The 15,986-nt window shown below is 42.8% G+C and overlaps 1 protein-coding gene across 1 annotated transcript; it reads left to right on the forward strand.

Moving 5' to 3' along the window:
• The first annotated feature begins 692 nt into the window (after positions 1–692).
• SGMS1 (sphingomyelin synthase 1) lies at positions 693–15,451 on the forward strand. The gene is made up of 5 exons (XM_010291188.1): positions 693–1,445; positions 6,981–7,098; positions 10,483–10,636; positions 11,339–11,505; positions 13,817–15,451. The coding sequence occupies exons 1-5, from the start codon at positions 823–825 to the stop codon at positions 13,994–13,996; spliced, it is 1,242 nt and encodes a 413-aa protein (XP_010289490.1). The 5' UTR covers positions 693–822; the 3' UTR covers positions 13,997–15,451.
• The last annotated feature ends 535 nt before the right edge of the window (positions 15,452–15,986 follow it).

Raw genomic sequence — 15,986 nt, forward strand, 5'->3', positions numbered from 1 at the left:
GGCTAACCTGTTTGGGGATTGATTTTTTTCCTGCTGTTTCTTTGGCCCAAAGAGTATAACCTTGCTTATCTGCATCTTTTTTTTTTGGTGTTGCTGACCTGCAGAAAAGCGTTTTTTGTAGTACAGTAGATATTTTTGCCGTGCAGCACAAATGCAGGCTTCCTGTTCCATAACTAGGTGCAACACATTGCATTAAGATGCCAGTTTGTAAGGGGGAGGGAAGGTTTGCGACACGAATAGCACTAAACATTTGCTCTCTAGATCCTTAAATCCATTCAGTTATGATTTTAAGAGGAGTTGGGTACTGGTTATGGACCAGAGCTGCATAGTAATAGAAAATGTAACAAGTACAGAGGGGGGAGAAGTCCCTCCCACAGCTGCAAAGTGGTGTTTATAATACAAAACTGTTAAAGCTCTTGAGAAATCGGGAGCAAGCTCGGCAAGGACAGTGCTATGTGTACAAGGCTAGAGCTCAAATCAGTTAGTCTTTTCCATGCCAGAGTCTAGCTGTTCTTTTGCAGTCATTTTGTCTTTAAACATGAACTGCAAGCTACTGGTAAATGCTATCCTAATGACTGGTTTGGGGTTTTTCTCCTCCCTAGGAAGAAGAATGCCAACACGAATATGAAGTGAACCGTTTCCTATGCTAGCCACAGCGCCTGGGTGCTCGTATCGGATTGTTAGCAACAGGGATTTGCATCTCACCAAATTGCTTCCTCGGACAAGATGAAGCCACGGAGGAGCTTTCCGACGCGCTGGAGTCGCAGTGACTGCTGCCCAATTTAAAATCGATGTCAGACTGTGCCTGGGCTGCCTGGCGAGATGAAAGAAGTGGTGTTGTGGTCGCCCGAGGAGGTGACGAATTGGCTAACGGAAAATGCTGTGCCCGAGTATTGTGAGCCATTGAAGAGCTTCACCGGGCAGGATTTGATCAACCTCACAGAGGAGGATTTTAAGAAGACACCTCTCTCCCGGGTGTCTTCCGACAGCGGACAGCGGCTATTGCACATGATTGAAACTTTAAAAATGGCTCACCACATCGAGGCTCACAAAAACGGGCACATCAACGGGCATATCCGCGTCAGCGTAAGCAAAACCACGCGTGAGAATGGCTTTAGCAGTAAAATGAAGCTGAACGGGATGCCAAATGGGTATAAGAAGGAGATGATAAAGATCCCCATGCCAGAGCCAGAGCGCTCACAGTATCCTATGGAATGGGGCAAGACTTTCCTGGCTTTTATTTATGCACTTCTTTGTTTCATCTTTACCACAGTGACTATCTCAGTCGTTCATGAACGAGTGCCTCCCAAGGAGGTGCAGCCTCCCCTACCAGATGCATTTTTTGATCGCTTTGATCGGGTGCAATGGGCTTTTTCTATTTGTGAAATCAACGGCATGATCCTTGTAGGACTGTGGTTTGTTCAGTGGCTGCTCTTAAAATACAAGTAAGTAAAACCTTTTGAAAACAGAGTGCTAGGGTATACTTCTGACAGCCTTTGGAGGTCAGATACTGGTTTACATCTAAATAAAATGAAGCTGCTTGTGATCTTTCTGATTTTGGTTTCCTGAACTGAAATAGAGAATCAGGCCGTAGGCAAACTGCAGTTTATGTGGGCTGTGTGTGCGAAAGGGAGAAGTTCAGTCCAACTGCTACCTAAGAAACTAAGAAATAGCCCTGGTCTTGTTTGCCTGCACAGTTAACTTGAACCTTTTTCGTCTGTGAAAAGCCATGAATTGGATGTAATGATGTTGTTAACTCAGTTGACTGTCCTGTCTGTTTAGAGGGAGCACAGCTCACACTGTGGTGAACAGAGCTGCGAACCAACTTGGGACTGATTAGTGTCTCTGTAGTTTGCCTGATGTAAAGACCTACCCTAAGATTATGATGCTCTTGGGACAAAGCCAACAGGCAGTGATTTAGTCCGTGCACCTAAACAGTGCTGCGTGAAAAAGTGTTGAAGTAACGTTTTCTGTTTGACATTGGATGGGACAGGTAATGTCAAACACAAAGTATGTCAAAAGCTGATCACAAAATATGCAAATGCATAGATATGCAATGAATTTGCAAGGTCTTAGTGGTTGTCTGCCTCCTTGCTCATACTGGTCAGAATTGCAAGGGTGAATTTGCCTGCCAGTGGAACTGCTTACCCTCTACAGAGTATGTGCGGATGCTTAATTTAGGGTATTTATAGTGCCGTAAATCCACACCTTGTGCTGCCGTACCACGAGCGTCTGACATAAATCCCTTGTGCTGCCATGGCTGTGAATGAAGTGTTCAAAGTCAAGTGGCTGTAAGCAGTATGAGATGGCATATCACCTTTCCTTTCAAAAACCAGGCACAAGCATGTCCCCACAGCTGCCCAGCCCAAAGAGGGTCTCTTCTTCTCCTCTGCTAACAGAGGTACAACACCTCATTCTTTACCTGTTCACTGACTCTGTTTTTGTGACTCCTATGTGGGAAACTGAGGAGGGAATGTAATTTGTGCCCCACCATATGAAATGCAAGATCCTTTGGTTCACAGGACTTTGTAATGACCTTAAAATTACATATTTCCCTTTTTAAAAGAAATGAAAACAGAGGCAAATGTATCAGTCACCCTTATAATGGAGAAAAACTTGAAAACTTAGATGTAAGCATGTGGTTCACCAGCTTTGTAAGGTACAGGTGGCTTGAAAAGGGAGAATTGCTAAGCTGGGGCAGGATAGCCTTGTGCAACACAGCTGTGGATTTCCATAGGAATGTGACAAATGTTGAAGTAATCCACAAGACTGAGATGATGGTTTAGTCATCTTTGCTGCTTTATACTACTTAATATATACCAGGTAAAATTTCAAAACCGTTGCACACTTTAACAGAGGTGGTGTTCCTTAAAGGAAAGTTTCTAGAATGGTTGATTTATTGTTATTATAGGACTGTAAAAAACTGTGGAATAGATTTTTTTTCTTTTTTTTTTTTTTTAATGTGCACGTATGTACAAGAGGAAGGATTTACCTCAGCTGAGTCTCTTATTTTGTTCATGGCTGTAAGCTTCAGTATCACTCTTACATTGGTAGCTGCAGTGCTACCCACTGCACTCCAGCTCCTTTCTCCACTGCTCCAGCTGCCTACGGTGAACATGGGGGACCGCTAACTTCCTTGGGGTCTCTGAACATAAATGTTGTGCAAACGTGTGTACAAGAGGAAGGATTTACCTCAGCTGAGTCTCTTATTTTGTTCATGGCTGTAAGCTTCAGTATCACTCTTACATTGGTAGCTGCAGTGCTACCCACTGCACTCCAGCTCCTTTCTCCACTGCTCCAGCTGCCTACGGTGAACATGGGGGACCGCTAACTTCCTTGGGGTCTCTGAACATAAATGTTGTGCAAAATCAAGGGAAGCACCTAGAGAAGGTGACATGGGATTGCTCTCAAGAATGGGATGTCAGGTTAGTAGTGCAGTATGAGGGATCAAACACCCTGTGATGGAGCTGAGCAGAGTCTTTAAATTAAGAAGCGCAGAACCCATAAGGTCCTTGGAGATTTCAAAGCGGTGCAACATGGGTTGATTTGATGATAAAATATGTTGATATCGTTGATAGATGTGACAATCCCACCCCATTCCCCCCACCTCATTCCCCCCACCTCATCCCTGTTTGCTTTGATGTGTTCGTTTTTGCTTGTTTTAGAAGGGCTGTTTCTGGTGTTAGGGGAAGATGTCAGGGAGTTGCAGAGCTTTCCATTCCCAGCATCAGCCCTGGAATAGCTGGTCAGCATGTGTACTGGTCACATAATCTTTGGAGTCCAAAAGTTTTCTTTTATGTCAATGGGCAGAGGTATCGAAGTCCAAGAGGATTTTTATAAGCAGCAGAAAGGGCAGAACTGGAGAGGTGCTCATGGGAACAGGAGCCCAGTGAGGTGGCTCTATCTGGAGGACCTCATTCTTATCTCTTTAGATGGTGACCCACTAAGTGCTGTAAGTAGAGCTGAATCACTTTTGTGGCGTGGGTTATCACGTCCCATTGAAACTTAACTCAAGAACAGAGAGAGGCTATTAAGTCAGCTAGACCTTCCTCACTTCTCTAACCTCTGATGCTGTCGGGGATAGCCATTGCCACACTCCATTTGAGATCTGAAGATAAGACAGTGAAGCCAGGTGACTGCTGGGCAGGATGAGATCTGCTCAGCTGACAGGGATACCATTCACAGATGCCTCCAAGTGCAAGCTCAGGGTCACCAGTGAACCAGCAGCATTGTTACCCGTGAGCTGAATTGCAGCCATTGGCTGGGTTAAACCTTTGACCGAAGGAAGAAGCTTCATAGTTTCAGACTTTTTGAAACACTTTTCTTTGCCAAGCAGTGGAATTCCTATTGCTTATCCAATCCGATCCATTATTTGCCAATAACCTGATTTCATCCAAGCTGAGCCTGCTGTTCTTCCGAGCAAAGAAGGACGATAGAGATGTGTCATTCATCATACTGATCACTCAGGTCTTCCTTGTTTAGTCCAGGGATTGCATGATGATGTTGAATAGGACCTACATGTCGTCTTTGTTGGACTGCAAAGTTGGGGCCAAAACAGAAGAGGGTTGGGTGTGTGTGTCCAGCTAGCCACAGTGCAGGCTTTCCCTTGGCCCTTGTTACTCCTTTCTTGCCTGAAAACTAATTTTACCTTCAGGTAGAGACTGGAGTTTCTGGCTGGCTTCAGGGCAAGGCACTAGATTTGGTGCCAGGAAATCAGTGACAGCTTTCTTTGACCATCCATACAGAATACCATCCATGGTGCTGGGTTGGTTTCTCACCAGAAAGCAGGAGCAGGGTGGGTGTGCAGGTCTCGGCTGGGGACTCCAGGCTGCCAAAGCCTTTTTCCACAGACACTGCGGGGAGCTTGAGGAGTCCAGGCGAGCTGCTGAGACAGAATTAACTTCTCTGGGAAGCATTTCCAGATGTTTCGGGAGAAGTACAATGCTGGTTTCTGGCCATGCTTGACATCTGATTCAGCCTGGACACTCATAGGATTGAAAAACCAGCCTTCTCACTACCCACGTTAGGTGAGGTCTGCATTGTTGTAATAAAAGTTGTCCTGGCCAGTAGTAAGCTTAGAGGTTGCACCTGCTAAATGGCTTGTAGTCACACATGCGCACACACGCAAATCCTTTTGAGAAGGCAAAATATGAGGCTTTTTACATGTAGGGGTTTTTTTTTTTATATTACAGTGCAGAGCACTTTGGTGCAGACTTTCCCAAGCTAAAATATGCTAAATCCAGCTAAACCAAGTAGGTTTGTGGGTAATTTTAATTTAAAAAAAAGTTCAGTGCTCGATAAAACACTGCTGCTTCTTTGGTCTCTTGAAATACAGTGCTGCTTAGTCTTTAATCCCCAACTCCCCTGTTTGTCTTTATACCAGGTTATAAAGAAAAGCAAGTTCATATCTGGTTATAGAGCCAGGCATAAGTGTGAGGTCTTTATTGGATCACCCTTCCAAGAGAAAAATACACTGTACAAAACACAGAGGAAAACCACTTCTCCAATGGCATGGTGCCGTCCAGTCATAAATTTCAGTCCACAGAGCTACATTAATAATTTTTAAGTCCCAGCTTTGTCCATGTTTACAGTAGAAGGGGAAAGAAAAAAAAATTAAATACTATGTTTCAAAAGCAGTGAGCACTCAAGTGCAAAATGCATTTACACTGCAATAGTTGAAGCTTTTCTGATAAATTAAGACACTCAAGTTGTTATTGATCTGGCACTGCAAAGTCATACTCCTCTGAGAGTGAAGCACTACAGTTTAATAACTCTGCCAAAAGCTGTTAAAAATAAAAAAGATGGCCAGTTTTGAGCTTCGAAAGAGCTCGGCTTGGTAGAGGTATTTTTTTTTTTTAAAAGTGAGTGCTTCAAAGTAGCAACAAATGAATGCCAGAACTTGCAGCTTGTGTTGTAACCCTTGTATTCCCCAAATGATCATAACTGTAAGTAACAGCGATTTAAAATCGGCGGAAACCGACGGGGTCTGTAACCAGCAGGACGCAAAGGCTGGATGTGGTTACGGTCACGGACTGCTGTAACCGGATTTGCCCTTGCTTTGTGCAACGCCGGCAGCGCTCGCTCTGTGCTGAGCTCTGTGCGAGCTCCCGTCCTGATGGATGTGCCAGGAGGGGTTTAATTGTCGTAGCTCTTTCCTTGCGATGTTGTTAGCTAGTGTGTAGCGGTGAAACTCAACGGGCCAGCTTTGGGGCTGGCTGTCGCTCCTGAGTCGAAGCTGCAGCTCTTTACCCCATGTGCTCCGGCTGGTTTTGCAGAACTGCGTCACGGTACCCCAAAATTGCATTTGCCCTCTCTGCGTACGTCAGTGACTCGCTGGCAGCCCTCAATGAATGGGAGCTGCTTGCCTTGAGAGTGGCTTCCCGTGAAAACACCCTCTCCTGTAGCCAGCGCAGGTCTAAATTTGTATTTCAGAGGTTTCGTTGCTGATGTGAATTGCTTCCTCTGTAATGTTGCCCAGGAAAGATGTGTTCTCACTTGTTTGGGGCATACAAGCTATTTTTTCCCCAGCAGCCGTTTGTAGTTACTAAATGTGTGTGTCAGCTGAAATAAACTTACTCCTTTTCATCTTACAGTGAAAATATTGTAACTTTGTCCCCTGCCTTGAATAGAAAATCAGTGACCGCTCAAAGCTAATGGAGGGGTGTGGGGCATGAAGTCCCTTTTAATGTCTTCAACATTAAATCTGCACAGGCTTTTGTATTGTAATCCTTGTATTTCCTGTAATCACCTTAGTGGGTAATAATGTTAGTTGAGTTGCTTTTGTGCTTCTGACCTGTAAAGCGTGGGAATATTTGTAAAATAATTCAGTATTCTCAGGTGTAAGCTGATACAGTCATGAGTTTCAAAAGCATGGAGAGCAGAACAGCTGGTAGTTTGTTTTGTTTACCTTTGCGTATTTTGCTTCCAGTGAGTGACCTCCTTATTTTTTTCCTCTTTTCTTTTTTCCTTTTTTCTTCTAGGTCTATAATTAGCAGAAGATTTTTCTGTATAGTTGGCACACTATACCTGTATCGGTGTATTACAATGTATGTGACTACACTCCCAGTACCTGGCATGCATTTCAAGTGTTCTCCAAAGGTAAGCTTCTTCTGGCTGCCTTTCTGTATTTTAATCTGTGTGTTTTCCCCTTGTCCTGCTGTTACCAAAACTGTGAGCAACACTTTCTCAATAATTGTTACTAATTTGAAAATACCAGTTTGGCATGATGGGGACGTGCTTCTGCAGATCATCAGTTTCCCTCTCAGTGAAGGTGTTGACGGTTGCTTTGGGGCAGCGCAGGCATTCCCACCCTTGTCAAAGCGTTAATCTACGCAATTTCTGTAGCATTTTCAATTAATTCGCACAATCAGCATTTTTCTGTCCCCACCAAAGCAGTCGAAGGTGTGCAACCTGCGGAGGTGCCATGTGTGACTCATTTATTTCTAAACACTTCGGCATGTCAAATCCAAGTATGATTTGTATTTGAAAGTGCCCCAAAGAGACTTTTCTAAGGCTGGTGGAACTCTGTCTCCTTTGAAGCCCTTTGTCCCTGCATACATTTTTGCAATTGTGTTAGCACAAGGACTTGCCACCTCCTCCCCCGTCTAGCACTTCTGTTGTGCTGAGGAATAAAATGTGGCTTGTGAACGCCATGGCTGAAACCAAGCTACTGAGACCAAGGTCCTCAGGCAAGACCCGTTGTGGTCAGCCTTGAAGGGTAATCTGCGTGCTTGGGGTGAAGGTGGGACGCGGTGGTGGTGTTGCATCCATCTCATATCACACAAGCACTGATGTAAGCACGGTCCTTACTGCGACGTGCTGTTGTGGTAGGGAAATGCAGTCTAATACAGACTGGACTTCTACGGTAGGGAACAACGTGCATATATTAGACACAAGTGCTCTTTCTCCATAGAGGTTCATCTCTGCCCCTCCTGGGGTTGTTTGTGCTATAGCTTGATTCAAGCAGGAGAAAGGAGGGGAAAAAAGTAGATTCTGTGAAATATCTACTGCGTGCACAGTTCAACGGCTTTGTGTGCACAACCATAATCTAGATGACAGGTGGTAAAATCACTGATTTTCAGGTAGTAAAATCCTGATTTGACTTGGTACATGTGCTGTCGCTGTTGTGGTAAGGATTGCTGGTACATACAAAGCCAAAACGCTTCACTTCCCCAGGGAAATAAAGCCCACAAATACACTACACTGGTTGTTTGACAAGGCAGAGCATTTGCCAAGCCGCGTGTGGCTTTGAGGGACCGAGGTCTTTTGTAAAGAGAAGCGAGTGGGAGAGGAGTCAACATTGTATTTGCTCAGTCTAAAAAAGAAAGAACACAGGTATTTATGGACCTAAGTGAGTACATTTGCCATTTGTGGAAATTTACAGCACTGGCAAGGCTGTCTCATTACTCAGGTAAAGACAAGCCTCTGTAGCGCTATTCTATTGCCCCGATAAGACTGAGGATTAGCTGGGCTTTTCTGGAAGCTGTAAATATACTGGTGGGAAAAGAATAACCTCTCAACACCTTACTGAGTTATATATGATTGTGAAGAGTGGGCTTTGGGGAGTATTTTAATGTTTTGTAAGGAACTGTTAGCAGGAAATGTTTAATTGCGGCAAAGACCCTTGTTTAAATCTGTCAGAAACTAATAATTTCCACTTCTTAAAGCAAGACTGAGCTTTAAAAGAAAAGAAAAACATGCCTATAATGGCCAGCCAGGGGGATCTGTGTTTCCTTCTGACTGTTGCATGCGTAGCATGGATTTTAAAACTTCATAAAATGAGGTAAGGATGCAGTACACATGTAGTTGCATTCGTTGATCTGTTAGTCCTGCTCCTTTGAGCTCAGGTGGCTCCTGCTTCCCCTTGGGTCCCAGAGGTGCTCAGTACATCCTGGTTGTGCCTATCCCACGGCGTATGTTTTCTTTGTGGATTTTTTTAACATTTGGGCTTGTTTTAGAGCTGGGAGCAGCAAAAGCAAAGTCTTGGGATAGTGCCAGCTGCTTGTCGGTCATCTTGGAGGAGGGGTAGGGGCGTTCCCACCAGAAAAACTGGGTTTGCTTCAGTTTGTCTTTGATTCATGGGTTGGAGGTGGGTCAGAGCAAATCCATCAGGTGTGGAGGAACGTCCCTGTTGCTCGCATGGATTGTGTGAGTTAAAGCCAGCGCAGAACTTTGGCACCGTGCTCTGACAAGCACCATCTATGTTACTTTTGAAATGTGAAGTAGAAAGAAACCATTTTGAAGGCTTCCCAAGGCAGAGCGGTGGGAGGACTTGGGGTTTGGAGTGGGATACTCTCTTCTGTGCGTTGAATCTGGGTTTCGGCAGCTGGACACACAGCTTGGGCAGTTCATCCTGTTTTCTGTCGGATTATCATCTGGAGGGCCTGTGCTGTTACGAACAAGATGAATTCAATTAAGCTTGATTTATTTTAGAGTGTATTGCCTCTTGAACAGAAGAAAAAACAGATGTTTAGAGAGCATGACAAAATTCAAGCTATAGCTGGAAATATTTTTAATTCCTTTTTATTGGTGAAGATGGATTTTTGAGACTGTTACAGAAGCTGTAGGTTTTCCAAGAGTCATTATTCTGAACCTCACTGTATATATGTGAGGTTTTTATATAAATATGTATATGTATGCATATGTATATATGCCCATTGTATGTGCCAGCGCAAGAATATAATGAATAAAGAGATCTGAACCCATTATCTCTGCTTGAAGATTCCTACTAAAAATAATTTTCCAGCACAGCCACGAACATTAGCAAAGGCTGCCAACAAGACCTGGGAGAAAGATTACATCTTTACATGGTAGCAGCAATAAGTACTTATAAATAAGGTAGAAAAGAATTCTTGTTCACCTACTTATTTTACTGTATGTGTAGCTCTCTGAGCGTAGCCACTGACAGGAGTTTAACAGCTTTTGGACCAGTTTTTTGCTTTGCTATTATGCTGAAAAGATGCCATGTCTTTCATTGCAGCTGGGAGTGACCCGATGTAAAGGGTTTTTACACGCATAAATATACACACACAAATATGTGTGTAAACAAAATTGCCTTTTTTCTGTGCCTTTTCAATCTATATTGTGAGCATAGGAAAAAAAAAGTAGTCCTTTGTGAGATTGTATTTATAGGTGAATTGTAATAATTGCCTTGATTTTTCATGCATTGAATACTTCCAATAAAATAATCTTTTAGACAAATGGATGGAGGTGCATACGTTCTGTGCTCACATGAAGACTGGCTAAAATAGATGCAAAGCATCAATAGAAAAATAAACTCTTGTCTCATTTTCAGTCTTTTTTCCTCTAGATATGTGCTGCTAGCTTTTGGGAAAGGCTGTGGATTTACTGATTGATCTTGTGTATCAAAGCAAAAAGAGAGAATAACTGAAAAACAAAGTTGCTGGCTATCACCATTGCTTTAAACTCTGAAAGGCTGGCGCTGATATTTTACTGTGCTTTTGTGTTTTACTTTTCCACCAGCTTTTTGGAGACTGGGAATCTCATCTGCGAAGGATAATGAAATTGATTGCTGGCGGAGGATTGTCCATCACAGGATCCCACAACATGTGCGGCGACTATCTGTACAGCGGTCACACCGTCATATTAACTCTTACATACTTATTTATCAAAGAGTGTAAGTTCCTTACTGTTCATGTGGAATTTCCTGTTGTATAATTCCTTGCTAATTGAAGAATTACTGTTGTGCTCATCAGTAAATACAAGTAAAAATGCATGCTGTCTCAGTTAAAAATAATAGAACAAAGGCATATGACTTACTGAGAAAGAAAACTTCGGAGACAAAATAAAACACTTTACCATGTAGATGTCTGAATTAAGCATTTTATTTTAAAAAGAATTGTTTAGAATATAATTGAAACCTTCATTCCACCCTGCCTGATGAACGGTATTTCAACTATGTGTCTCCTAGTCTAGAGAGAGATGAATGGCATGCTAAATGCAAGATAGCTCATTTTGCAAGAATCAGGCCTTAATGTATGCACTTGTCTTTTATGAAAGGCAATAGGAATGGATTGCCATCTGTCTAGAATCAATACTGAAATACAAATCAGTTAATTTTACTGACCAGGGTATATTATAAGTATTGGGCCTGTTTTTCAAAGATTTCATAACCTTTCTATTTTCCAGGGGTCCGATTACCCCTGAGTACAATTTTAAGTTACGCCTTAAGAGAATGATACTTTATTTTGTCATCTTGGCATTCACGTTGCGCTACCCACCCAGCATTGCAGTCCGCGTCCTTACCTGATTACAGCAATAGTCCTGTGCGCCAATAACATTACGCTTTGAAATAATCGCTGCTTGTGCTTCTTTCCAGATTCCCCACGGCGACTCTGGTGGTATCACTGGCTTTGCTGGGCACTCAGCATAGTTGGGATGTTTTGCATCCTCCTTGCTCATGACCACTACACTGTGGACGTGGTGGTGGCTTACTACATCACTACAAGACTTTTCTGGTGGTATCACACAATGGCCAACCAGCAAGTGAGTTTCTCCCAGTCTTTGGATCCACGTGGCTCCGCTTGCCATAGCATGGTGGTGGGCAAATACCCACATTTGCCTTGAGCCTTTCTGCAGGAGCGGACTCGCCCGTGTCTTGTGGAGCAACCCTCTCTGCCCCCCTCATATTGGGTTTGCAGGAAAGAGGCATCATCGGTTGGGTTCATCTTGCATCTTGACTGCAAAAAATATCCGAAGGTTTACCCACAGGCAGGCAGGCCTCTCTGCTTCCGCTGTGTAACCTCAGTTTTTGAAGTCCTCCTGAATTTGGGCTAATTGGCCAGCTTTGTGATAGCAGAGCAAACCATTTAGATGTGGTGGGGTTTTTTGCCTTGATGGTTTTGGGGTTTTTTTGGTTGAAAACCAACTGGGTTTTCCTCGTTTTCTGTGGCTTGTGCCCTTTAGTTACATGACGGGTCTCTTGAAGACTAGTATGAGGCCTCACTAAAAATGAACCGGTTTTTCAGTGTTTCCAAGTGGTGGTAAGTTCCCCTGACCAAGGGAAATGTTTTTGTTTTGGAGGATAGTGGAGCAGAGAACAGGTTGCTCCTGTTCTAAGGCCCGTGTCTGGGAAGGCGTGAAAAATGGGGTGATGAGGGAGATACTGAGAAAGAGGAGCTGCTTAGAAGGAGACACAGCACATGATGGGAGATAGCAAAGCATGGTTTGTAATACTTACCAGAGAGCAGCGGTAAATGATTCAAAGGTCAAACAAAGAAGTCTAAATGAGGTCTCATGTCATTCTTCTTGTTCTTACTTTCCTGCTAGTGAACTAGATCAATACGAGATGAACTTACAACCCTGAGGAATGTGAGAGAAAATGTGCAAGTTTGTTGTGTGTGGGAAAGACCTAGTGAGTTAAGAGAAACTTACTCTTAGGTCTGTAACAGCAAATGAGTGTCCAAATATTTTCTGTGTAACGTGGAGAAAGGTATTTTGCTTATCTGTTGCATGTGAATCCAGTTAAATGTGTTTAGGAAAAACCTAGTATGGTGATAGCAAATTAGTTAATATCGTGATAGTACAGATTTTTAGATGATATCAAGATCTTCTAGCCATAATATCATTATTCCAGTGGTGCTACTTGAAGCAATACACCACAGTCAAGCCCTCTGGTACTTCTGTACCACCAAATGTCTAATTGCAAAGAATGCACTTTGGTGTTTGGTTGGTTTGGGAACCACTGTGTTCGATAGCAATCTGTGCCCAGACTTTGTAACTGTTGTCATTCGGCACCAGGCTGACTTCCACACTTCAGATTTGCTCCTGGGTTCTGTCAAAATGACGGTGCTGAGTGACCATGCTTCCAAGCTGGAAGCTACTGAAGTCAGTCTTGCCTTGAGTGCTAACGAGGTCCTGAAGTAAGCCCTTTGCCTTATTGTATTGTAATGTACCTGCTTTGGTGCATGATGTGACTCAGAAGATGGCTCAACATTGCTTCCCTAAGCTGCTAGGATCCTGGGAAATACCAGTCTCTGGATCCTTACCTGAGCACACGTTGGTGTACTAGTCTCTCCTTTCTGTTGCTGCTCCATGTGCAGAGGGCTGTGGCTTGTGTCACAAGACCTCAGAATTAAAAGCAAAAGCCCACTAGGGCTAAAGTGGATTTATTTTACACGTGAGTTTATGACATGGAAAGAAAGCTTAGCATACACGCCCCGTGCTTGCGCTTTCCAGTGGGCTGATACAAGGCTTCCCTGCGCTGGCATTGAAAATGTGCAGCAGGGTGGTTGGATGACTCCCTCGGTGCCTGCCCACTCCTTGTGTCTCAGCTGTGGCTTGCTCATAGCTAGGAGAAGCAAAAGGGCGGGTGGGGATGGTCTGAGAGCATGTGGAGGGCAGGGCAGGGTTCGTTACCTCCTCTGGATGGGTTGAGGCATGCCTTTATCATTGCTCTGTAGGCACGGGCTCCAAAACGATTCTTGAGCTACGTGTAACTTCAGAGATATTATGGAAATAGCTGTGCTTTGGGGTGGGGTTTTTTCATTCCCAAATGAGAGACCGATCTTTTTGGCCAGTCATTCTTTTCTATGGGACTGTTGAACAGCTGAGGCCTTGGAAATGGGGGTGAGTCTCACTTGGGAGCAACATTTGGTGTGCTCAGGGAGGCTATGGAAAAGCAGCTTGGCTCCTCTTGATCTTTGTCCATGCAGATCTGTTTGGGAGGTGTTTCTAGACTGAGAGATTTTTGGAAGCAGCTGTAAGCGAGGCGCCACTGATGAATGGTAGCAAATGACGCGCAATGAAGTCATGAGAGTAAGTGACGTTCTCTTTTTTTCTGATTATCTTTGTGCAGGTGCTAAAAGAAGCTTCCCAAACTAACCTCCTTGCAAGGGTCTGGTGGTACAAGCCCTTCCAGTACTTTGAAAAGAATGTCCAAGGAATCGTACCTCGTTCCTACCACTGGCCCTTCCCCTGGCCGGTGCTGCACCGGGGCAGGCAGGTGAAATACAGCCGCCTGGTGAATGACACATAACAGCGTGTCGACGGACAAAGTGGGGGGGAAAGGACCTGTCCCAAGTGCTAAGAACTCCGTACGAGAAGATGCCATAAAGAAAATCAACCGCTCCCTAACCCTTTCTTCTAACAGTTCCCTTGACTTAACCTGTTCAGTTACCTGGTAAGCACTGTGATCTTTTTTTCTCTCCAAAGGATCTGCGTTGGACAACAATAAAGAAAATTTAACTTATCATGCACTGTTATACATTTCTTGTTAATAGATCTGGGATTTACATTTACCCATCACCATGTTCCTTTGTATATGATGCGACAGCATAAATGAAAGCTTTTATATCATAAGTTCTGCTCTTTCCAGTCACGTCTGGGAATAAAGCATATTATTTTCTTGGGAAAACATACTTTTCATATCTCTTGCCCCAAAGATTGGGCTGTAAGCCATTTTCTAGCAAATGACTATATGAAGGTTTCTAAATACCTGCCTTGGGTAAAATCAAGAAATCTTTCTACCTGTTGCACCGCGCTACGAATAAGAGGATAGACACAGGAAGGTTTGGTAATCTTGATTTTGTAGAATCTGCAGTGACTGTGTCAAAAAGTGCAAAAAAAAAAAAGAAAAAAAAAGAAAAAAAAAGAAAAAAGTTGTAAAGTGATTTTCTAAGTATTTCCTAACTTTATTTTTCAAAATGTGTATGAAAATTAAATTTAAAAAAGATTTTTACATGTCAGAGAATAGAGAGTTAAAATTTAAAGAAAATGCTTCTTGGGAGAGAGAGATTTGTCTATGTTTCTAGTGCCTTTCTTGTCTTGATTGTATGGTCAGTAGGCAGTCTTAAATGTTTTTATTTAAAATAAAGTATTCCATGAAAACAGAATTATATATACTGTATAATTACTAATTTTTGCATTTATAGCTAAATTAAACTGGAAATTTGCTTATAATGTTGAAATTGCCATGTGTAGGGGAAAAAAAAACCCAAATAAAAAGGGTCCGATCTTGCTCACACATTGTGGGCAGGTCAAACTAAAAGGTATCACTTTATTGTCTACTTGGTAGCTGTATTTTAAAAAGAAAAACAGCCATGACTTCCTGTTTTTTAACAATTTTACAAATGATCACTGAGTGAACTACAAATGGTTTCTCCATCCCGTATTGAAATGTTGTTGAAAAACAACAAAGATAATCTATTTCTTTAAAATATTTGTGCAGAAACTGCATGTAATTATAAGTTTCACTCCTACCATACATACTGTATGTTTGGGGAAGTATTCTATCCTGAACTTGCCAATGTGCAGAACAAAATAGTTTTTTTAAAGAATGAAGAAGAGAAAATATATATATAAATATATATATATCCATTCTGTATTTTACGTGAAGCAGAGTTATCTTCTGTAGGGTTTTTGTGTATTCACAAGGTGATATTTGTATTGTAAAACAACAATGGTGAAGGAAAATAAAAAGGCTTTTGAAAAATGTAGTTTCCTTTATCTTTTTAATACTAAGTTTAAATTTAAAGCTGGGTTTATTCTTCCAAACCTTGCCTTTAATTTTATGTGTTATTGCACTGTAGGCCATCAGATTTGGACTGTATGGAAACTGCATTGATTTCGAATTGCTGTTTGCATTGGGCAAATCAGTGCCTTATCTGAAATAAATGCTATGCAATAGATTCTGACCGTGCGGGAGCCGGGAGCGGATGGGAGAAGCCTTCCTGGGAACCATCACCAGGGCTTGAAAAATCTACCCCAAAACTGCTGGGACGGAGCGCATTGCAGGGTAGCCATCCATGACCCTGAGATCCCTCAGTCCTGTCACTTAAGTGACAAGAAAAAAATCTGTGAAATTTCTGTGAGTACGTGGTGGTGAAAGTGTCATTTCTTCCTCCTTTTCTTTTTTTTTTTTTTTTTCCTTTTGGGTTGGTTTATCTCTATTCTGCCGTGTTCCTCAGCTTTGGCCAAAAATTTCCTTGAAGAATTGATGGGGTGTTAATTCTGCTGCTTTGCCTCGC

This window comes from Phaethon lepturus, unplaced genomic scaffold (genome assembly GCF_000687285.1).
Source record: "Phaethon lepturus isolate BGI_N335 unplaced genomic scaffold, ASM68728v1 scaffold2470, whole genome shotgun sequence".
NCBI lineage: Eukaryota > Metazoa > Chordata > Aves > Phaethontiformes > Phaethontidae > Phaethon > Phaethon lepturus.

Excerpts from the sequence above, each read along its gene's own strand:
- SGMS1 (XM_010291188.1), top strand. The coding sequence starts at position 823 with ATGAAAGAAGTGGTGTTGTGGTCGCCCGAGGAGGTGACGAATTGGCTA. Across the intron at positions 1,446-6,980 it reads TGGCTGCTCTTAAAATACAA|GTCTATAATTAGCAGAAGAT; the intron begins GTAAGTAAAACC and ends TTTTTCTTCTAG. Across the intron at positions 10,637-11,338 it reads ATACTTATTTATCAAAGAGT|ATTCCCCACGGCGACTCTGG; the intron begins GTAAGTTCCTTA and ends GCTTCTTTCCAG.